The sequence below is a fragment of the Podarcis gaigeae genome, assembly GCF_964106915.1.
Source record: "Podarcis gaigeae genome assembly, chromosome: 13".
NCBI classification, from domain to species: domain Eukaryota; kingdom Metazoa; phylum Chordata; class Lepidosauria; order Squamata; family Lacertidae; genus Podarcis; species Podarcis gaigeae.
The window spans coordinates 45,250,320-45,274,886 of NC_139689.1; the positions used below are offsets into that span (position 1 = coordinate 45,250,320).

General features: G+C 45.5%; 1 protein-coding gene across 4 annotated transcripts in view; it reads left to right on the plus strand.

Moving 5' to 3' along the window:
- Positions 1–353: 353 nt before the first annotated feature.
- Positions 354–24,567, plus strand: part of KCNH6 (potassium voltage-gated channel subfamily H member 6) — a 124,200-nt gene continuing 99,986 nt past the window's right edge. The window contains exons 1-2 of one of the 4 annotated variants that reach the window (XM_083709064.1): positions 354–953; positions 20,606–20,836. In XM_083709064.1, the coding sequence (XP_083565190.1) occupies positions 878–953; positions 20,606–20,836 (307 nt within the window). In that variant the 5' untranslated portion in view covers positions 354–877. Of the gene's footprint in view, positions 954–19,796; positions 19,860–19,887; positions 19,992–20,605; positions 20,837–24,567 lie in introns of those variants that run through there. The other 3 variants (XM_083709068.1, XM_083709066.1, XM_083709065.1) reach the window with 3 other exon arrangements.

The following is a 24,567-nucleotide window of genomic DNA, read 5'->3' on the forward strand; positions in this document are numbered from 1 at the left end:
GACTTGAGAGCGCAGTGCCAAAGAAGCATGCTGAACAAAGCGGTCTAAGCAAAATGCCATCTCCCAAGTTTCTTCTGCTGGAAGTCAGCCGCTGCTTCCCTGCCCCCTTTTTTCCCCGCTGCCCCCGCCACACCCCACCGGCTCTTCTTCCGCCCCCGGATTACCAGCAGGCAACCCGGGCGGCATCCTCCCTTGGACGGACGCTTCAGCACCACAGCTTGCGGACAGCTCCCGCTCTCATCTGGGTCGGGAAGCATTGCCTTGGCTCTGGCTCTGTGAAGGAGGTGAGACGGGTGGGAGGGAGAGGAGAAGAGGAGACCCCTCCCACGCTCCCGCACCCTCCTCTCAGGCAGCCCCAAGCCTCCCCTCCAGCACCCACGGTGCTGAGCTGTTAGAGCAGAGAGGCAGCGAGTTCTTTATGGTCCTTGCCTATTTAGCACCCCAAAGAAGAGGGATGGGAGGTGGCTGCTGGCTATTGTCAGATTAACAGCTGTTGCTGCTGACAACTCTCTTCGGGAGACATATATGGAATGGGACACTGATGACTAAGCATCATCATCGTTTTCTTTTTAAGAGGGGGGGGGACCCAATCAAACGTGGTGCCTCCTACCCCATCGCTTTCCCTTTGGCGCTCATCTCTCCCCCTTGATTCACAACGACCCACCCCCGCCTTTGATGGAATTGCATTGGCCACAAACTAAGGGAACCTAGAGGAGGGGGCGGGAGGGCTTCCCCCTTCTGCAGGACAGATCCGCGTCTTCTTCTCCCACCCAGGAGAGAGAGAGAGAGAAATTGCGTGGACATAGCAAGCCAGCTCATCTTCTTGTGCAGAGCGGAACTTTCTTTTTAGCCATTGGATGTGAACGACAATTCGAAAATGCCTGTCAGGAGGGGGCACGTTGCCCCCCAGAACACCTACTTGGATACAATCATCAGGAAATTTGAAGGACAAAGTGAGTAGCGCGTCTCTGTTTCCATTTCCTTCTCTGTGTTTGCTTTGCTTGAAGGTCAGAACTAGCAAGTGCGAGGAAGCTCCATCTTTTGACTGCCGATATTGATGTGGAATGTGGGGCAGGCAGTAACAAGGGGGGGGGGGCGGCTTGATGCCTGGGTATATTTCAGAGCATTCCTCATTCTAGTTTGGGTACTGCTGCTTAAAACTTCCAGGATATTAAGGTAGCCTGCTTCCCTGGGCATTGCCCAACTCGCACCTGTGTTGTGACAGATTGTTGCAAAGGGACTGTCTCGGTTTTTTTTATTGTAAACCTGGAATCAATCCCACTGGTTTTAAAAGCACAGACTTTGGGTAATGTATCCAATTAAACAAAAATAACAAAAATGTCTGTTTCGTTAAGAATCTATCTCTGGGCAATGAGGCTTCCCTCCTGGCCTTTTGGGTGGTGGTGGAATGTTATTCAATAAATTTACTGGATCTTAGTTTTTGTGGGGGGCTGGGGGGGTGGGAAAGGTTGGCCATGTAGCTCATGTTATCAGTATGTTCAGTATTTTCCTTTGATAATATTGCTGCTTGCTAGAAATGATCCCATAAATCAGAACTTTCCATTAAAACAACGGCACCGCTAAAGTTTTGCAGCTTGACACTACAGCAGAAAGCCCTGCCCCTTAGCCCAAACACCAGAACTGTCTAATTTCACTGAACACCACCACCATAAAGCCACTTGCCACTTGCGTGCATGCCTGCTTATGCCACATTTTTGCACATACACAACTCCAAACTTTTTTTTACTTTTTTTCCCTTCCTTTTTTTTTTTTTTTTGGTGTTGTGAACAATATCTGAATTTCCTGTATTCTGGCTAGATAGGTGCGGCAGAAGGCTACCTATAAGTTGCCAGATCTGCAGTGCATGGGCGTACAGACTAAGCCTTGGGTTTTCCTACATACCTTAGTGGACTGTAGGATGTGGCAGCATGCTTCTGTGGAGACTGGCTGAGGAAATCTGTGTCTTCTATGTTAATTTCATTTGCTGTATTGGGCCTACCACGTAAAACCCAAATCTCCTAAAGAGCCTATCCTGATGTCACAATGTGTTCCAAGAGCTCAAATCCCAGCATGGTTGCCAAAAGTCTCAGGTTCCCATCTCAAAAAAAAATCAGATTTGTAATAACCTAATTCACAGGGATATTGAGAGGCTAATAAAGATGCAAGCTACCAATACTGTATTAATGTTAAATGTATTCCTATTATTTTTCTGAACCACAGGGGTGTCTGCTGGCATCAGAAAAAGGCCTAGCATCCAGCTATGTTCAGTAGACCTGTTGAAATTAATGTACTTAAGTGAGTCACATCCATTAATTTCAATGGGCTTGCTCTGAGCAGGACTAACATTGGATAGAGCCCAAAATATTTGTACACATCCTCAAGTGAAATAACTAGTGAAGTTGCCAGCTAGCGAAAGGGAGCTCTCTCTTTTTTTAACCTGAACACAGTTAAACATGTGGAACACATGGCTACTGGAAGCCATGAAATGCCAGGGGCAAAGGAAAGGAAAAAGAATTAGATAAGCAATGGAAGCTGAATTTGTTGTTGGCTGCTTTTATGATACCCAGAAGTGTAATTTTCAGGCACTTGTTGCCAATAACTAAGGGTAGATATCATCCTTTCCAACTTGTGACTTACATGCTGCTTCCACACCAGACGTATAAAGCACATTTAAAGTGTATTCCTGCACACCCCAAGCCCTAAAGAGAAAAGATTCCCAGGAGCTGTTGTTTACTCCTCACAGAGTTACAGTTCCCATGATTCTTTGGGAGGGCTTATATGTGGTTTAAATGTCATGTGTGTGCACACCTGTGTTCTCTGTGTGTGTGTCAGACACATTTCAAGTCAATGGGAGTTTTCATTTGTCCACTGAAGTGAATCACAGTCTTACTCTACATTCATTTTTATATAAGTTTTTAAGTTGATCAATACACATCAGTTTCCCTTAGGTGCTTTGCCTAGGTGAATCTTGATGGCTTAAGAAAAAGTAGCTGTCCCTGTAAACATGTGAGAGAATGTGAATGTTCTCTTTATGTATTGCTTATAACTCTGAGCCACTGAAGAAGACGCTTTGGGTTGAAGTGACTGGAAGTTGTTGAATAATATTATAAAGAGCTTACTGACTTGTTTGTGTGTCAAACATTGGTGCATGCGAAGCTGTACCCATCTGCTCTTGATATTGAGCTTAGAGCCATTAAATAAACTGTAAACAAAGAAAATGTATCTCATTTTGGAAGTTTATACACCTTTATTTGTTTTATTGGAGCTAGTCTTTATGAGTGGGCTTTTATTTTATGTGCTGGTCACATTTATGACCATTAGAGGTGGAACAAGATGTTTTTGTTGCAGGGTATGTAATGCCAAGGTAGTGTAGATGGAATAACTTTCTGGATAAGACAAAGGTCAGGCAGACTCTGAAATCTAATTCAGAAAAAAAGACCTCATGATTTATTTTGGTCTTTTGATATTGCCCTGTAGCTCAGAAATCCATCTAGGCTGCCCCCTGAGAATCATCTGTTCTATGTTTCTCTTGAGGGCTCCGAGCAAATGATAGGCTTACCTTAAAGAATCTCCAGTCCAGTCAAGCCATTTGCCATGAAGCAGAATCTCATAATATCCATGGAACCAAAATATATTGCTTAGTCTCTCATTAGTACCCCAGCAACCGCCACTCATATCTTCAGGGCTTTACAACCTGGTGTCTATGTGTGAAGCTGTCTTGGAGATCTTTTAATGCAGAACAAAGTAGTTCCCCGGATGTGGAGGATGGGCTTCAAAAAGGAAAAGGCACCAATCCTGCAAAGTCTGTTTTGGCTTCTCTAGTCATCCATTCATGACTCAAGGGCCACATTCACAAGGGCCAAATACCAGCAGTTGATATGTCTACAAGAGTGTAGATGCTACATCAGAGTAAGGTGTGTCTTTCAGAGGTTGTTGTACTAAAGTTCCCACCACAGAGAAGAGAGTGCTTCTATTCAGCCTTAAGATCACTGTTGTTCCATTTAATATTTAATTTGTACAAGCAACCCCCAATTTGCACACAACAGAGCCTACCCTACCCCATTAAGCCCTGTTACGCCCCCTTTCCCTGCCACTTCCAGGTTTCTGGCTAATGCACGCACGCATGGTTGCAAATGCTTTGAATGCGTGCAAAATGGCCGTTGCCTGTACACTGTCTTTCCACGTTACCATACTGAAGCCACCTTTCTGGATCCCACTATGTTGGATAATTTCTAGCAAGTCTACAGCATTCGCTTTCTGAAGAGGATACCAGAACATGTGATGGCAGCTCAGTTTCAGAGTTTCTTGGACCGAACGGATTCTCTAGGCTCATTCCAGTCTAGGCCTGGCTTTAGACCCAAGACCACTTTTGCTATCCTGTTGGATGATCTTCTTCTTCTTTGGCGATCGTAGCCGAGTAAGATTGTCTTCCATGAACATGGTTTAAAAAGTGAGTCCGTAAGTGACTGTGAAGGCCAATTCTGGATCCACATGTCCTTCCACAGTGGGGACATAGGTTTCCAGGTGAGAGTTGAGGGTTTGCCAAGTGTGCCTTCCTCTTAGCACGTTTCTCCCTTTCATCCTGAGTTCAAGCATCTTCAAAACCCCTGACACCTTTGGCAAAGGCTGTTCTCCAATTGGAGCACTCGCAGGCCAGTGTTTCCCAGTTGTCGGTGTTTATACTACATTTTTAAAAGATTTGCCTTGAGAGAGTCTTTAAACCTCTTTTGTTGACCACCAGCATCATGCTTTCCAGTTTTAAGTTTGGAATAGAGTACTATACTAGTGTTGGTTCTGCTGCACCTCTCTGCAGCACCCAGTACCATTAGCCATGATATCTTTCTGCATGACCTGGACAGGATAGGAGGCACTGTTTTATGTTTCTCTTAGTCTTTCCTGAATGGGAATTTCCATTAGTGAGTGTTGTGGGACTCCTGCTCATTTTTTTGCTTTGACCTATGATGACCTGGGAATTCCATCCTCCCTTCTATTTAACGTGTGCATGGAATTGCTGAGAGAGGTTTCCAGGGATTTAGCATGTGTTGTTATCAATATGCAGGTGACACACAGCTCAACCTCTCATTCCCATTGGATTCCAAGGATGCTGCTGATGTTTTGAATCAGTGCCTGGAGGTGGTAATGGAATAGACAAGAGCTAAGAAATGGAAGCTTGCTCCAGACACCACAGAGTTGCTCCTGGACGGGAAAGGGGCAGGACAGGTGTCGCAGTCTGCTTTGTGTAGAGCAGCACCTCCGGGGGGGGGGGGTCATATTTGTAATCTAGGAAGAGCACTCCTGGGCCTGGGTTTGCTCCTGAATATTCAGCTGGTAGCTGTGGCGAGGGATGCTTTTGCCCAGCTAGTGTGCCCAGCTAGGCACACTGTTGTTGTTTAGTCATGTCCGACTCTTTGTGACCCCGTGGACCAGAGCATGCCAGGCACTTCTGTCTTCCACTGCCTCCCGCAGTTTGGTCAGACTCATGCTGGTAGCTTCAAGAACAGTGTCCAACCATCTCATCCTCTGTCGCCTCCTTCTCCTTGTGCCCTCCATCTTTCTCAACATCAGGGTCTTTTCCAGGGAGTCTTCTCTTCTCATGAGGTGGCCAAAGTATTGGAGCCTCAGCTTCAGGATCTGTCTTTCCAGTGAGCACTCAGGGCTGATTTCCTTAAGAATGGAGAGGTTTGATCTTCTTGCAGTCCATGGGACTCTCAAGAGTCTCCTCCAGCACCAGAATTCACTAACTACATAAATTCCTGATGTCTGACCTGACCATCCAGATCAATATAATGCTTTGAAAAGCCTCTGGAAATCTCAGTTGGTGCAGTGAGGGTCTTGATGAATTCTTGCCTGCCAGATCATATCGCACCCATTGGGACTGGTTGCATGTTTGTGGCTGTGCCAGTATTATGAAACTCCTGGCCATTTGGCCCCACTTTTTACCTTACTTTCTCCGATCTACCTAAAAAAAAGTCTAGCATGCACTTGACCTGCCAGGTTGATACGTGGTTTTTAATGGCTGTTTTTACCGGTAATGCCTGTCTCTCTCTGTTTCCGTTCCTAATTGTGCTGTTAATTTTTGTTTCATTTTATTGTTATAAATGTTTTGCGAGGTGCTGTGAATACGAAGGAAGGACATGATATAATGCGCCCCACCCCAATAAATAAAGAAGCATTTAGGAGCATGCCTTGCAGACGCTTTGCATTGCCTGTGGTTTCCAGTCCAGGACTTTTAATTCAATTTCTCTGTAAACAGAATTGTGCTGCCAACCTCAAAATCAACATCCCTCCCCCCCCCCTAAACACACACACACACACACACACACACACAGCTGCCCACTCTCTTACCCACTCTGCTTTAAGCTCTAATTCGCTGAAATATTGGTAGGCACCCTAATCCGCTCCTGGTGCCTTTGCCAAGATACGTGGAGCAGAGCCCAGCTGGCTTCTTAGCAGCAATGCATTTGGGTGGGCAGAGGGATCACATTCTGCAATTGCCCTTTGAGAAAGGGGACTGGCTGCAAAATGAGTGTGCTCAAGCAAGCACAGCTGTGGCCATGCCCCAAAGGGAAGAGGGGCAGGAATACCCTCCTCTCAGCCTCTGGCAGGTTGAAGTTCTGGATGCCATGCTAAGCAAACGTGGCCATAACATTTGGCTGTGCTCTGCTTCAGCACAGAGCTTTTCACCTGGACTCTCTCTAAGGTCCAATTTATCTGTAAAAGTTGCTTATTGAACCAACTGCATGTGGAAACAGGTTTCCACAGGTTGTACAAGCAGTGTAAAAACCTTCTCTGGCACAGGGGGCAGAACACATCCCGCAATGTGCAAGTTGCACACATAATCCCAAAGGAATCCCCATACTTTATTTCATTTTTCATTTAATTTGACATGCTCATACCTTGCCTTTTCCACAAAGTTCAAGGTGGCTTACCTAAGAGCACATCATAGCATCAAATTCAACCATCAGTTACTGAGGTAAACATCACTAAGGGCTAGTCCACACTTATCCCATGTCTAGAAAGCGTGGGTCCAAGCAGTTTTCACTTTGTCTCATGCATTATAGGCATGAGTCCAAGTGGCTTTGCCTTTGCCCCAATGCCTTCCCCTGGAAAACCTGCTCTTTGTCACTTAATCGGAACAAACAGCAATCTGCAGATAACCCGAGTGCCATTTGTTCTGATTCATTGCTAAATATTGGATTTCCACAGGGGGAAGTGGTGGGGCAAAAAGGTGTAGATAAGCCCTAAAACAGCAAGGAACAACTATATCTAAAACAGTAAAGCTTGGGGGCCACTAATGAAAAGACTCTGCGCCTAGTAGTTGACCACCATGAAGCAAAATATGAAGAACATCCTCCTCAGCATGAGGGGGAAGAAAGTAAGGGAAAAGGCAGCCTTTAAGGTCCTGTAGATCACCATCTTATGCACTGGGTGCTGTTCTCCATACTCTATAGGACATGGTAACAGAAGGGGGATATAGAGAAATTATATTATGCTGCAATACTATGTCCCGATATATAAAATCTTGTAAACAGATGTATAAACGTATATTCACTGAGTAATGATTCCCTCCAGTAAGTGATAACCTCTAAAACAGTGGAGGGGGACATTTGGTCCTCCAGATTTTGCTGGATTCCATAATCACTAATGTCACAAAGCAAGCCGGTCAGTAAATAACACAGTTCCAAGCTGGAGCTAACTCTTCATTAGCAAAACACGATCTGGACTAGGTTTCACCTGCCCTGTAGGTCTTGCTCCATGAAATCAGTTGCCGAGACCAAAAGTCCCTGCCTTCCCACAACCGACTATGTATTCTCCTCTCCAGGGTTTCTTGCAAGCAATCAGAGACTGCGCCTGCATGAAGCCTGCCACTGCTCCACCTGTTTCAGCTCTCTTCTGGTTCTGGGAGAGCAGGGGATCTTGTTGCAGCAGGAGGGGGAGACACCCATGACTTTGCACCAGCCTGACTCATCTCTGCCTCTTGTCCTCTCTCTGCCTGCTCACCTGCTTCAACTTCTGCCTCTGATTCTTGGCTTCTCTCTGCCCCAGATTCTCCCTGTTACCCCTTCAGCCTCTGACACCTCCTCTTCTCAGTCTGCTCCCTCTTCTTCCACTGACCACTCATCCTTGTCCTACCACAAATCCCCAGGCTCTGAGCCTTCTTCCCTTGGGGGTTCCCCAGTTGGTTCCTCCCATCACTCCTCTGTCCATCCAGCCCATGACAGCTGACCATTGCCCATGCTGGAGAGCTACAGCTCCCCACCCTCTCCTCTAAATGCTGCAACCCTAAGCATACATAGATAAAGGTAAAGGGACCCCTGACCATTAGGTCCAGTCGTGACCAACTCTGGGGTTGCAGTGCTCATCTCACTTTATTGGCCAAGGGAGCCAGCGTACAGCTTCCGGGTCATGTGGCCAGCATGACTAAGCTGCTGCTGGTGAACCAGAGCAGCGCACGGAAATGCCGTTTACCTTCCCGCTGGAGCGGTACCTATTTATCTACTTGCACTTTGATGTGCTTTTGAACTGCTAGGTTGGCAGGAGCAGGGACTGAGCAACGGGAGCTCACCCCGTCGCAGGGATTCGAACCACCGACCTAGGCAAGTCCTAGGCTGACAGCCATTAAATCCTATTGAACTCTGAAGACTTGCTTCTCTGAGTCAACCTTGTTGGGGGGTTGGGACTAATAATAAGTGTATGCCCAGTCTAAGTTTGAAATGCTATTGGTGGGAAGCCATGAGTTCACCTCAAGCCACCATCTGTCTTGCATGCATGAGTTTAGAAAGGTCTTTGTCTTTGGCAATGGCTCTGGAGTCACAGGCATCAGCTGGTAGGTTGTTGTGCTCAATCTGGGATCTGGGAACATCTGCTCTGAATTTGAGTTCACAATCACCAGGGCTCGCTCCCAGAAACTCTCTGCAGTGCCAGCACTCAACTCTTGAATGTGTGAAGTGTTCAGAAAGAGGAGAGTACCTCTCAGCAGTGGCAAGACTGCCTTTCCTGCAAGACCCAGTAGTCACAGTCAGCCTTCACCCATCTGGGTGGAAAGGCTTTGAGGGTGTGACCTCCAAGAAGCATGAACACAGCACCCCTTAAATGCTGGTAGTTTTACATGACTCTCTGGGTTGCAAGCCAGAAATGCTTGCTTACTTTTGAGTTAAGGTGACCATTTAATGCAAAAGGGAAATACAGGGTCAAAACCCAACATAGGAGAAGACACATGTCTGCATATGCAAATTTAGAAATACGTGTTATAACAGCTTTCCCCAGTGGTGAAACCTTCCAAAAAAAAAAAATTGGGACTACAACTCCCATCATCCCTAACTACTAGTCATACTGGCTGGGGCTGATAGGGAGGGGTTGCAGGCTCGAAACCTCTGGAGGGGCACCAGGTTGTGGAAGGCTGCAACAAGTCTCATTGGACAGCTCAGACGGCAGAGTATGAGACTCTTAAGTTCAAGGTTGTGGGTTGAAGCCCCACGTTGGGCAAAAGATTCCTGCATTGCAGGGGGTTGGACTAGATGACCCTTGTGGTCCCTTCCAACTCTACATTTCTTGGTTCTTTATCTTTTAAACCGGACTTGGGCTGGGCAGGACAGCCCCTTCAAACAAAGGCATGTCCTTTGTAAAGTAGGGCACGCAGCCGCTCCATCCTGAGTTGTCCCATTAGCAGCCTCTGTATCGGAGTTTTGAGAAAGACAAATAACTCGGCTCCAAATGCTACGCAGAAGCAGAGTGCATAGAAGCTGGAAAGAATTGCACTGCGGATGGATAAATTCAGTACGTGTAATCAGAAATTAATTAAGGATTGTGCTAAGAGCCATCCTCCAAATGGCCTCTCGGTACTGAATAATTTTCTACGGCTCCAGCCAAAGCAGATGCTAACATATAAGAGGCACTCAGGCTTGGAGAGGGAAGATGGCTGTTGTTAATGGTAAGCCATTAGCTTCCTATTTGTTACATTTATGGTGTCACACCCTTCCTCCAAGGAGCTCTGGGCATGGTTCATGGTTTTTCCCCCCTTCTGATTTTAAGCTTACAACAACCCTGTGATGTGGGTTAAGGCTGAGAGCTAGCGTAACTGGCCCAATACGCTTCATGGTCCAATACACTGCACCCAGTACATCTCCTGGTCCAATACGCTGTTGAACTACACCATGCTGCTGGGCACACAACATTCATTTTGATTTTATGGCTGACATAATCAGTGGGGAGGAGGAAAAATTTGCTTTGGTCCAGATGAGTATCCCAGGCTGAGAATTCAAGTCATATCCCACCCCCGGTGCCTGTACAGAGTTTTCCCACATCCTTTCCCCATCTTGATTTTATGTTCATTTATTATTGCAGCCGTATCCCACCTTTACTCCAAAGAGTCCAAGGTGGTACATTTAGACATTTCCATTATACTTTTATTACATCAGAAATCATGTTCAAAAACATCCAGCTTCTTTTAAGTAGAGAATAGGCCTTTGAATACCTATGGTGTTGGCCTGGTATAGGTGATTTGTTGCCATAGCAGCTAATGGTCAGAAATGTTGTTTGGAAGCAGTGCTGCCAGGATAACATACACAACATTGTTATGTAGTGTAATGATTTGAAAATCCCTCTTGCATGGAGTCAAAAACCACTCATTAATTTGCTGCAAAAACTGGTGGAACCTATGAAATAGACCATAAAGAAGAAATGGACCATAAAGAAATGAACCATAAACAAGGCTGATCACCGAAGAATTATGGTGCTGGAGGAGACTATTGAGAGTCCCATGGACTGCAAGAAAATGAAACCTATCCATTTTTAAGAAAATCAGCCCTGAGTGCTCACTGGAAGGACAGATCCTGAAGCTGAGACTCCAATACTTTGGCCACCTCATGAGAAGAGAAGACTCCCTGGAAAAGATCCTGATGTTGGGAAAGATGGAGGGCACAAGGAGAAGGGGACGACAGAGGATGAGATGGTTGGATAGTGTTCTCGAAGCTACCAGCATGAGTTTGACTAAACTGCGGGAGGCAGTGGAAGACAGAAGTGCCTGGCGTGCTCTGGTCCATGGGGTCACAAAGAGTCGGACACCACTAAACGAGAAAACAACAACAACAACAACAACATGAAATAGAAGGGGGGATCATTCCGCTGTAGACTTCAGAATGCCAGGATACCCACATTTGTGCATAAATGAGTCTCTTTAGCATCCCTTTCCATAGGTCTCTTCTTAAGTTAGGTAAGACTTTAGCTAGCTGTTTGCTGCTTCAGCAGAGTCCTCCCATTGTACAAAGTACCCTTTCACCACCATTTCCATCACTCAAGTTCTCAGTTGTGTGCTATAGTTTTATAACCTGGGGGAAAGTGAAATGATGTGGTCACATGCTGTCTGGCGTCTTAATATTGTTATACATGGGGAGGGGAAGAATTTTGATTAATTGGGATATGGATGAAACTACAAGCGGCAGAACTGTGTCAGACAAGGAATCCCTGTGCCAGACTGTTGTAGTGTTAAGAAATATAGTCTATTCACCTGTTTACACTTCCAGTCTGCTTGGAGGGAGTCCAGATCTTACAGCATGGTCTTTTCAAGAGGGGCTTGTACCCCACAGCAGCGTAGCCAGCCTTCAGCCAGCCTGCCCAAGATGGATGCCAGTCTTTCTTCTTCCTTCTTCTTCCCAGAACATTCTGCTTAAAAACTCTCTTTTCCTATTGCCTCACACCCAGCTACCCTAGCAACCTTTCAAACCCCATCCTCGGTTCACACCTCAGGGCAAGTGGGTTGGGGGGGGGGGAGAGAACAGTTATTTTGAATTGTCAGTGGATCTTGATGTATTGTTTCTTAATGGCCCTAGACTGGCCAGGTCCTTTTGCATAGGCTAGCTTTTCCCAGTAGTGATGTATGGAAGTGAGAGCTGGACCATAAAAAAGGCTGATCGCCGAAAAATTGATGCTTTTGAATTACGGTGCTGGAGGAGACTCTTTTTTTATAATTTTTTTAATTAAATTTTTCCATAATATCTCCAATCATACAATTTTGCACATCACATATTTTGGCTTATTGAACCTCCCCCAACTCCTTGGACAATCATCCGTAGTTAAATTTCTATCTTCACATTCCTTAATTATAGTATCGCCTTTTAGTAAAATTTTTCTGTCCTCGTTTACATTCTTGCAATATTCCTTATTTTTTTCACAAAGCTTCTTTAAAACACACTAGCGTTGTATGTTCCTCACATACAGTTTTCAAATATTCTCTGAATTTTCCCCAGTCCTCTAGGAACTTATAGTCTCTTTGAAGTCTAATTTTTCCAGTTAATTTTTCCAGTTCTGCATAGTCTGTTAGTTTTATTCTCCATTCTTCCAATGTCGGTAGTTCTTCTTGTTTCCATTTTTGGTCCATCAATATTCTCGCTGCTGTTATTGCGTACTGAAAGAGTTTACAGTCCCTCTTATTTATTTCATTTTTAGTTACTCCCAGTAGGAAGGTTTCTGGTTTCTTTACAAAGCTATATTTCAGCATTTTCTTTAACTCATTGTATATCATTTCCCAGAACCCCTTCACTTTCTTACACTCCCACCACATATGAATAAATGTACCCTCTTTCTCTTTACATTTCCAACATTTGTTACAAGTTTTGTACATTTTTGCCAATTTAACTGGTGTCATATACCATCTGTATACCATTTTCATAACATTTTCTTTTAACGTGGTACATGCTGTAAACTTCAGATTTTCATTCCATATTTTTTGCCAATCTTCCATATCTATACTGTACCCTCTGTACTCTTGAGAGTCCCATGGACTGCAAGAAGATAAAACCTCTCCATTCTGAAGGAAATCAGCCCTGAGTGCTCACTGGAAGGCAGATCCTGAAGCTGAGGCTCCAATACTTTGGCCACCTCATGAGAAGAGAAGACTCCCTGGAAAAGACCTTGATGTTGGGAGAAGGGGACGACAGAGGACGAGATGGTTGGACAGTGTTCTCGAAGCTACCAGCATGAGTTTGACCAAACTGCGGGAGGCAGTGGAAGACAGGAGTGCCTGGCGTGCTCTGGTCCATGGGGTCACGAAGAGTTGGACACAACTAAACGACTAAACAACAGCAAAGCTCAGGAATTCCTCTTCAGCTTGTATTTCCCCCATCACACCCCCAAATCCTACTATTTATTCATTTACAGGGGAAAGGGGAGCTCCCCCCTCCATCTATAACAATATGCTTTGTATGCATAAGTACTTTTGCCTGTTTGTCCCGAATCTACTGCCATCCTGCTCCCTTGAGGTTCATGGAGAGAGCTCAAGTTCCTCGACTATCGGAGAAGGAGGGAAAGTTCTTACTTTCCACTCCCCTCACACAATACAGTGGTACCTTCGGTTAAGTACTTAATGTGTTCCGGAGGTTTGTTCTTAACCTGAAACTGTTCTTTGTTCTTAACCTGAAACTGTTCTTAACCTGAAGCACCACTTTAGCTAATGGGGCCTCCTGCTGCCGCACGATTTCTGTTCTCATCCTGAAGCAAAGTTCTTAACCCGAGGTACTATTTCTGGGTTAGCAGAGTCTGTAACCTGAAGTTTCTGTAACCTGAAGTGTCTGTAACCTGAGGTACCACTGTACAGAAATTTATAAGTCAGAGTTTTGTAACCTTTTTGAGTCCACGGCTCCCTTGACCAACAACATTCTTTCTGTGGCACCCCTGTGAGGCTCAGGAGTCCAGTTATGTCACCCCTTGCCTGCAGAGCTGGCAACCCCTCACCCTTTTTTAAACACCCTTCCTTGTGGAGTGTTCCCTCAGCCTCCTCTCCTCTCCCCTCTCCTTGGGAGTCCTCCTGGCAGCCTCTGCTGCAACAAACAACTGTGCAAGTCTTTGGGAGGCAGAGACGCTAGAGGCCATCAGAGGAGGGAACAAAGGCAAGAGGGACAGAGGCCAGTATTACCCACAGCACCCCAACCATCATTCAAGGCACCCCAGGGTGCCACGGCACACGGATTGAGAACCACTGGCATAAGGTTCTCCATGTCCCCACCCCTTCTACCCACACAATAGTTATCTTATTTTTTATTTTTATTTTTTAAAAACCCAAATGGTTACACCTTCCTTCACAGGGAAGATGCTCCAGCTGCACCACTTCGATTGTCTAGTTGCTCTTATCTGTGCCTTTCCCAATTTTCTCATGATTGAGACAAGGAGAGCAAAACTGAACATAATCTGCGTCGATATTCTCCATCTTGGTGGTTGGGTGAATGGTACCATCCACAATATTGGTGTTATGTACTGAGTTGAATAGGATCCAAAATGCAGCAGTCTGATTGGTCCTAGAACAATGGGATCCAAAATGCAGCAGTCTGATTGGTCCTAGAACAATAGGATCCAAAATGCAGCAGTCTGATTGGTCCTAGAACAATGCAGCTGTATGATTGCTCTGCAGGAGCCACCCAATCCAGCTCCAGGTGGAAGTGAATCCACAACCTGATTGGCCTACAGGAGAATTCCGGAATTAGCCAATCACGTGCAGCCCATTGTGTAAATAATGTATATAAAGCAGATACTTGGGGAAACTTTCATACCTCCTCACCACTATGAGCAGAATAAACAGCATGAAATCCACTCTCGACTCTGAGTATATTTCAATCGGCTTCCTTGCTGGTCTTGGCAGATGATTTATGAATAGCATTGATTGAAATGGCACTAGTTTCAGTACAGATCCCTGGGGACCCCGCTGCTTATTTGCCTCCGTTGCATTCTTACATTTATCCTATTTCTTGTTCTTTAACCAGTTCCTGATCCATAAGTGGACCTGTCTTCTTATTCCATGGCTGTTACTCAGGAGGACTTTGCCAAACGATTTTTGGAAGTTCGGGTTTACTGTTGTTTAATGTATCACCCTTACCCACACACTTATTGACATTCTCAAGGAACGGCACAAGCTTGGTGAAGCTTCCCTCTGGTGAACTCATTGATTCCTCCTTTGGCGAAGCTGTTCTTCTAAAATGCTAAATATTTTCCACCTCTTTACCCCCAAACAGACATTGAGCTAGCTGACTGCCTTTTTTTAAAAAAGACTGGCGTTGTGTTGGCTTTCTTCCAACGCTCTAGAAAGGAAGGACAGTCTTCGTGACATGCTTCATATTTTTCTTAGGAGAGGAGCAATTTCACATTTTAGTTCTCTGAGAACTGCTGCGTGTATATGCCATCGGGAGCTGGTGATTTGTTTGTTTTAATTTGGCAGTTAGCCCTAGAACTTTATCTCCCATCGCCTCTTTTTGGTTCAGTTCTCTGAACACCCTTCTGGAAAAAGTGATTTAGAAATGGGAATCTGTCCAATATTTTTCACAGTAAAGATGGATGTGCAATCGCTGTATCCTCCTTTCTTTCAGAGCACCGGCCTGATGCTCTGACACATTCTCTGGCTTCTTATGTATTGAAATAGCTACTTATTCTTCATCATAATTTTTTTACCAATCGAACATATTGCTAAAGGCCAACAATTATTTCAATATATCAGAAACAGGCTTCTTTCCACTTGCCTCATCACCTCATATATGTTTTGCAAACTTCTTTTTGTCCTTCTTGCCCATTTAAGGGTATCTCCCTTTCAACTTCACTTTAATCCGGAGCTTTCCAAACGCGGCACATTAGTGTGTCGGTTGCCGTGTGTTGGTGTGTTGCACAAATGCTCTCCGCACTCTTAAAGGAGGTTAGTTTAACTTCGGGTTTGCTAGTAAAACTAAATTACTGTGTCACAAAATGATGCATATCTAAAAAGTGTGTCACCAGCATGAAAAGTTTGGGAAGCCCTGCTTTTAACCACTGCTGCTCCTGCAAGAAGGGAGAAAATTCAGAGGCTGAAACAGGAAGCAAGGGAAGACTTGCAAGATCCACCCAGGGGCAGATCTACTATGAAATGAATAAAGCCCCTAATCCCAGAGGAGACCTAGAAGTGACTTCATTCCACATTGCTTAAAATATTTGGGTCTAGGAGACCCAATTTGAGTCACATGAGGCAAAATTTATTAATTTTTTGTTGGATATATTTCAACAATCCCAAAGTTTGAGAGTCAGCAGCGCAGATGAAGAAGAAGATGAAGAGTTTGGATTTGATATCCCGCTTTATCACTACCCGAAGGAGTCTCAAAGTGGCTAACATTCTCCTTTCCCTTCCTCCCCCACAACAAACACGCTGTGAGGTGAGTGGGGCTGAGACACTTCAGAGAAGTGTGACTGGCCCAAGGTCACCCAGCAGCTGCAGGTGGAGGAGCGGGGAATCGAACCCAGTTCATCAGATTACGAGTCCACCACTCTTAACCGCTACACCACACTGGCTCTCATGCTGTAAAGGTTGAGTGTTGCGGCAGTGGCAGAGCTACATGTTCCAGCACCCAGAGCGGCGAACATGCGGGGGTGTGGCTGGTGCATGTCCTAGAGGCATGCCGCCCACAGGGGGCGTGGCACATGTCGCAGGGGGTGGAGCGGGCAGCTCGTGTCCCGAGGGGGCAGCCGCAATGTAACCCCTCTGGATGGCACCCAGGGCGGACTGCTCTTTCCGTCCCCACCTTCATCCGCCAGTGTGTTGGCTGCTCTGCTGTGGCTAAGGTCATCCCCCCCCCCTTTATCAGAGGTCAGGACCCTAGAGGAATAACAGTGAGTTCACTGTTTTCACCAAAAACTCAAACTAGCGTAAAATTTGTAGTGATCTGTTATGAAAAAACCCCATTGATAACAGTGGTTATCCAGACTTCATTGCTGGCTGTGAAGGGGCCCCCAAAACAGTTCAAGCTTCTCGGCCCCCCAAATCAGAGCTTGAAAGGATCTGCAGGAGGCTGCTTCAAGCAGCAGGACTGGGAGCAAGAAGAAGTTTTCATCAAATGCAAACTGCTTCCTCCTCCTTTCGCAAGATGCAGCTGATGGGCATTTGCGAGTGCACCTGGTTCCAGTAAAAGAGCAACTGGGAGCACCTGTTAAACTCCTGGAAATTCCTTTGAAGCCACATCCTTACCTGTTCCACATCTGACATCATGTATGACGTCAGGTGGGTGGGAAGGGCCTCACCAAAACAGCCTGGGGGAACACATGTACCTCTGCATAAGCTGATCCCTTCATTCTTTAGAAGCCAGGGTTCTTATTTTTGTGACCTAGAAATCTGATGTGACCTAAGTAACAATCTATTGGTGTATGTGCTGCATTTCATAGCACCGTGGTCACTGTTCTGATTTGGTTTGGCAACATTGACGTGTCCCACCAGGTTTAGGGCATCGTTTAGGATTAAGTCTAGGGTTGCCTCTCCTCTGGCAAGTTCCATGACCTAATAATCTAAAGCAAAGTCATTGATTGTACTGAAAATAAAACGTTGCCTCTTTGTTGAGACCTGGCTGTACCTTAAAAGCAAAGCGAGCAGGAAACAGAAAAGCAGCTTTTCCTGTAAAGATCAAAATGATGAGGTTATTCGAGGTATGTAACACGGAGATGAGGAAAAGCACATGGTCACGGTGGAGAGCTAAATTTCACTTCAGCAATACAAATGTTAAAAACTATTTCTTTTCCCAGTTCCCAAGGCAAGGCTGTGTGTTAAAACAATATTAAGAGATCTAGCCTTTTGGGTGTTCTTCCATTTATTTGAAGTCTTTTGTCAGCTGCTGCAGCAGAGCTACCCTTGTTTAGCCTGAAAGAATTGTCTAGGGTTTCAATGTTTAGGGAAGTTTTTAATGTGTGGTGTTTTATCGTGTTTTAATATTCTGTTGGGAGCTGCCCAGAGTGGCTGGGGAAACCCAGCCAGATGGGCGGGAAATACATACATACATACATACATACATACATACATACATACCTTGGTCCACTGCAGATTGGTGGTACCACACAGTCACATGTTTACTTCACTTGACATCTCCTTAGGTAAAAGTAAAGGGACCCCTGACCATTAGGTCCAGTCGTGGCCCACTCTGGGGTTGCACGCTCATCTTGCTTTATTGGCCGAGGGAGCCGGCGTACAGCTTCCAGGTCATGTGGCCAGCATGACTAAGCCGCTTCTGGCGAACCAGAGCAGCGCACGGAAACACCGTTTACCTTCCTGCCGGAGCGGTAGCTATTTATCTACTTGCACTTTGACGTGCTTTCGAACTGCTAGGTTGGCAGGAGCAGGGACCGAGCAACGGGAGCTCACCCCGTCGCAGGGATTCGAACCGCAGACCTTCTGACCGGCAAGTCCTAGGCTCTGTGGTTTAACCCACAGTGCCACCTGCGTCCCTGACATCTCCTTAGCTGATCCTTATGAATAATTGTCCACGAGGATAACAGAGCCCATTGCTACAACACTTTGGCTGCACACACATCCCAGGCATTTAAAGCAAATAGGCACCCCTAGAACCCTGGGAACTGTAGCTCTGATGGGGTGAACTACAATTCCCATGATTCTTTGGCTTGGGGGATGTGCCTCTCCTTTGTCACCGTTCCTGGTTTCTTTCTACAGCTCAAGATCACCTTCAGAGTGTTTGCTCAGGGGCGCTAAAAACATTCTTGTTATGACAGATGCGATAGTTTTAATCTGCTTTAGCATTTTAACTTTTTGTATGATTTGTTTTACTGTTGTAAATTGTGCTTGGCTTTCTTGTTTTAGATTATCATAAAGCGCTTTGATCTGGGTGTGCCTGTCAAGTGGGGTATAAATCTGTGAAGTAAATAAATATGCCCATGTCTCCAGTATTAAATTGCTTATTGGGCAATTATCACCCACGGTAAATCTGTGAAGTTTACATTATGTTATGCTATACCTAAGTTACCTGTGTGTGGGTGTGTCAGCTACTCATGAGAAAGAGAGTCTATGTATCCCTGTTGCCTGCACAAAGAGATATTCTGCTCATGTGTTCTTGGCTTCTCTCCGTATGGCGTTGGTCACTGCAAGCTTCTTCTCAGCTGGGATAGCTCAGTTGGTAGAGCAGCCTCATAAAAATGAGAGTCACCGTGAGTTAAAAGCTAGATGCAGGCGCTGATTTGATGCTGAGCTGATTTGTTGCATGGTATGCCATTGCCTCACTAAAAGGATTGCCATCTTTTACGGGTCATGGGTGGCGCTGTGGTCTAAAGCACAGAGCCTAGGGCTTGCCGATCAGAAGGTTGGCGGTTCGAATCCCTGTGACGGGGTGAGCTCCTGTTGCTTGGTCCCAGCTCCTGCTAACCTAGCAGTTCAAAAGCACGTCAAAATGGCAAGTAGATAAATAGGTACCGCTCTGGCAGGAAGGTAAATGGTGTTTCCGTGCACTGCTGTGGTTCGCCAGAAGTACTGGTAGCTTAGTCATGCTGGCCACATGACCCGGAAAAACTGTCTGCGGACAAACGCCGGCTCCCTCGGCCTATAGAGCAAGATGAGCACGCAAGCCCAGAGTCATCTGTGACTGGACTTAACGGTCAGGCGTACCTTTACCTTTACCTTATGCCATTGCCTCACTAAAAGGATTGACAACTTCTTTAGAAATACATCTTATTTAGAAAGAAAGCCATATACCACATGCCATAAGTTTTTGAATTTATTTTTTTTGAGTACTCCCTACCACTGCAACAAAAACAACACTAAACAAAAACAAAAACTTTTAACATGTGAGGAACACTTTTCCCCCAGTCACATGCTTCTAGCACCGGAGCAGGTAATTCTGAGTAATACAATGAGAAGATGTGCACAGGAGTTGAGAAAATCATGAGGAAACCTGTCTGTCTAACAACATGGGTCAAGCTCTACAGAATCGGCTTCCTGTATGCTACTTGCCTCTTGTTGTCTGACACAGAATCATAGAGTTGGAAGGGAATCACCACCTGAGGCCCTTCTTTGCATGCCTCTGTGTGTGTCTCCTCCATGAGAGGTCCAGAGGGTGACAACATGAGAACAGGCCTTTTCTGAGGTGACTTCCCATTTGTGGACTGCTCTCCAGAGGGAGACTCACCTGAACCACCAATATATATCTTTAGGCACCAGACAAAAAGCTGTCCTCTATAACCAGGCCTTGGACACTTGATTAACTCTGGCCTTTTTGGTGCGATGTTTTTAATGTATTTCTTTCCCCCTTCATTTTATTTTATACATGTGGGGTTTGGGGTTTTTGTTTGTTTGCATGTGTCGCTTTGTGTTGTCCTGGGCAAGAGAAAGTGACCGATAAATGTAATAAATACTTAAGAAAATAAAAGAGAAACTTCCATGCTCTGATTTGGCACCCACAGCCTCTAGATCCATCTTTTGCATTGCCCAGTCGATGGCTTCATGGTAACTGAAATATACTCGGAGTCCTGCAGTGATTTCATGCTCTTTATTGCAGCTTGTAAAACAGTGATTGAATTGCTCCCCCAAAAACCTCATAATGTAATATAATAATGTAAATATACATTATTTACACAATGAGTCCCGTCTGATTGGCTGATTCTGCTTCCCTCCTGGAGCCTGATTGGTCTTTTCCTGCAGGCCAATCAGTTGTTGCATTCTATGATCCTACCAGCCTAATAGGCCGATTAACTTCCTCCTGGAGCCTGATTGGTCTTTTCCTGCAAGCCAATCAGTTGTTGCATTCTAGGATCCTACTTGCCTATTGTTCTGGGACCCAAGCTTAGTACATAACAGTAACCCTTGGCATGTCTTTCTTATTTCCACCCCAAGACCGCAAGTTCCTTATTGCCAACGCTCAGATGGAGAACTGTGCCATCATTTACTGCAACGATGGTTTCTGCGAGATGTTTGGCTACTCCCGGGTGGAGGTGATGCAGCGCCCCTGCACCTGTGACTTCCTCACCGGGCCGGACACAACGCACAACTCCATTGCGCAGCTGGGGCAGGCATTGCTGGGAACCGATGAGTGTAAGCTGGAGATCCTCTACTACAGGAAAGACAGTAAGCAACTATTTTATTTATGCATTTATTTGCCAGCCAAGCGGCTGGACCTACTTCTGCCTTGTGACCCCAAGTCATCTGATTATGCTAAAGTCAGATTTAAAGGTTGCTTCTCCCAACATACCTGTGTGTTCTTCACCTGGCATGTGTAACAGAGACTTGGTTGGATGAAGCAGATGGGTCTCCACCCCCATCCTTCTGCCTGGACACTGAGATCCAGCTCCGAGGGCCTTCTGGCGGTTCCCTCCCTGCAAGAAGTGAGGTTACAGGGAACCAGGCAGAGGGCCTTCTTGGTAGTGGCACCTGCCCTGTTCAACGCCCTCCCATCAGATGTCAAGGAAATAAACAACTATCTGACTTTTAGAAAACAACTGAAGGCAACACTGTTTAAGGAAGTTTTTAATGTTTGATGCTTTATCGTGTTTTTAAGATCCTATTGGGAGCTGCCCAGGGTGGTTGGGGAAACCCAGCCAGATGGGCGGGATATAAATGATAAATTATTTTTATTATATTATTCTTATCTGCTTTCTACTGTGGCAAGCAATATGGATTCCTTCTGGCACGATTTCCTGCCATCATCCAGGACGGTGATACCTCCGCGTGCCTGTCCAATGACCCCAGGCAGATGATGGATTGTTGAATTTCCTCAAATATAGAAGTTCTGCTGTACAAAGGACAATGGGATAAACTAATGTGTGGAGAGGCAAAAAGTGAGGAGGAAGTCAGGATTTCAGGTTCCTAATGCAGGCACCTTGCTGGTATAGTGGGTCCTACTCTATGCCAAAAGGGGCGCAGTTGGCGCTGTGGGTTAAACCACAGAGCTTAGGACTTGCTGATCAAAAGGTCGGCGGTTCGAATCCCCGTGACGGGGTTAGCTCCCGTTGCTCGGTCCCTGCTCCTGCCAACCTAGCAGTTCGAAAGCACGTCAAATAAATAGATAAATAGGTACCACTCCGGTGGGAAGGTAAACGGCGTTTCCGTGTGCTGCTCTGGTTCTCCAGAAGTGGCTTAGTCATGTTGGCCATGACCCGGAAGCTGTACACCGGCTCCCTCGGCCAATAAAGCGAGATGAGCGTCGCAACCCCAGAGTCGGCCACAACTGGACCTAATGGTCAGGGGTCCCTTTACCTTTATTCTATGCCAAAGGGCAGTGTGTTACAGTCAGATACTATGAATTAACTGTGCACCGTTCCTTAGGTGCAGTCTGGTCTCCAGACTCCCATCTCTTTCTCCCTTTATCAACTAGGAGAAATCCTGTGCAGGCTTATGCTAGGAACCCTGTGAGGGAACTGTATGTAAACCCTTGTAAATAAGGGCTGGTAGAACATCCATCTTGAACAGGAGTGCTGGCATAAGTATGGAGCCCAAAGAAGCCCGTTTCTCTGTCTTCATCCCATATCATAGAATTTTAGAGCTGGAAGGGATCACGAGGGTCCAAACTCCTGCAATGCAGGAATCTGTTTAGGGAAGTTTTTAATATTTAATGCTGTATTGTTTTTAACACTCGATTGGGAGCCACCCAGAGTGGCTGGGGAAACTCAGCCAGATGGACGGGGTATTAATAATAATAATAATAATAATAATAATAATAATAATAATAATTTGTTGTTGTTATCATTATTATTATCTTTTGCCAATGAGAGTGGAAAGTTTCTCATGACAAGAAGGCAGAAACTGTGCAACTGAAAGTAGGACGATCCCTTTGAGATGTTTGATCCAACCCATCTGCAGGATCTACAACGATGCAACTACAACTTTATTTTTTTAAAAAGAGAAAGATTTTGGGGTGCCCTTAGCAAAAGGGAAATCTCGTTTTTAAATGTTACTTGGTATGGATTTGACTTAAAAAAAAAAAAAGACAGGAAAAAGAGGGTGGAACTCTTTTGCTCTCTGTCAGGCAGAATTCTGCAAACGTACCTCCGGAATGATTGATCTGTGCACCCAATTGTCTCAAAAAAAATTTTTTTTAATTGGCTCCAAGAAAATGGGGGAAAGTGGGGGCTTTTGTGGTAATAGCAACAGGAGGAAGGTATGGAGCCGGTTTTGACCTATAAAGTCTTAAACAGTTCAGGACCGCCATACCTCAAAGACTGCCTCTTCCCGTATGAACCTACCCGGACCCTGAGATCATCTTTGGAGGCCCTCCTTCGTGTGCCTCCTCCTCGAGAGGTCTAGAGGGTGGCAACACGAGAACGGGGCCTTCTCTGCAGTGGCTCCCCATCTGTGGAATGGTCTCCCCAGGAAAGTTTGCCTGGTGCCTTCATTGTATATCTTTAGGTGCCAGGCAAAAAAGTTCCTTTTTAGCCAGGGCCTTTGGTTGATCTTATTGACATCCAACACCTTTTTAGAACCTGGTTCTTTTTTTTTGGGGGGGGGGGGTTATTGGGTTATTGTTTTTGGTTTGATTTTATATGATGTGGTCTTGTTTGTCAACCGCCCTGAGACCTCCGGGTATAGGGCTGTGTATAAATTGAATTAATAATAATAATAATAATAATAATAATAATTGTTATGTACTGAATTTCTCACCCTGGGCCAGCGGGGGGATACTGTAGATAGTTTTCACTCAGGTCCACATATGCAAATAAGGAATTGAAAGTGACGTTCAGTGATTGGATAGTTACAGAAAGTTGTTACTGTTGCGTTGTAATGGAGCTCTATATAAGCAGGCTGGCTGAACCCTTCAGTTCAGTTCTGTTCTGGCCTGTGAATAAACAAGAGCTGTTTGGAGAATCGCTGTGTCGTCTGATATGTTCACCCACAACTTAATAAGAATAAGAATAATAAGAATAATGGAGCTAGTGGAGGATGAGCCTCAGCAGAGAACACCAAAAGAAAAGCCTGGGCAGCCTGATCCGCCTCCTTTCTTGTATGTGTGTGTGGCTGCTCGTCTTCCTTCCTGGCTTGGAACGATGAAAGGCAGACCCATATCCTTGCCTCTTGCCCACCTAAGCATCTGAGATCTGCACATGGTCAAAAGTGCACTTGTGACGTAGGAACTAACCAATGGGGATTATGCTCACTTGGACACCTGCCCCACAAAGGCACCAGGACCCCCATCAAAAGGAGAATAAGCAATGTGGAAGGACTTGGATTTAACTGAATGCCATCATGGCCTTAGGCATTGCCAGCAGTGACACAATACTCCTGTTTTCTTTATGTATGTTGCATTTGGGTACAGTGAATTAATGGTGAACTTTCCCCTTGAGTATGACCCAAGTATTCAGACTCTGCACTCCTGCTTCTGAGCAGCCCTGAGTTACGAACCTTGCAAATAAGGCAGTTCAGTTACCAACACATTCTGCGGAGCCTGAATTAAACCATCAGGGCTCAGAAGACAACCCAGGAAGCGCTGTTCATATTCCGTTCAAATGTGGAGCAGGTGGCCGTCAGACGCCTTCCATCTGCTTTCTTAAGGCTGTCTATCCTGCACACTTTCATGCTCCAAATCATCACTAGGCTAGCCTGCCACGTTTGCGTGTGTAAATGGGACTGCAGCAGTGGAAGAGAGCACAGAGAAAGTAGCACAGAGAAAAAGAAAGGAGGAGGAGGTATGCTAGGTCAAACAGTGTCAAATCCAGTCAGACCCAGCCAAAGAATCCAGGGATCAGAGGATGTAGCTGCATATATATGCATATATATGCAGGTTTTGGTGTCCTCGGGTGTCTTCCCGTGTAAAAGTTGGGGTGTCTAGGCGACGTTTCGACGAGGTCTCACTCGTCATCTTCAGG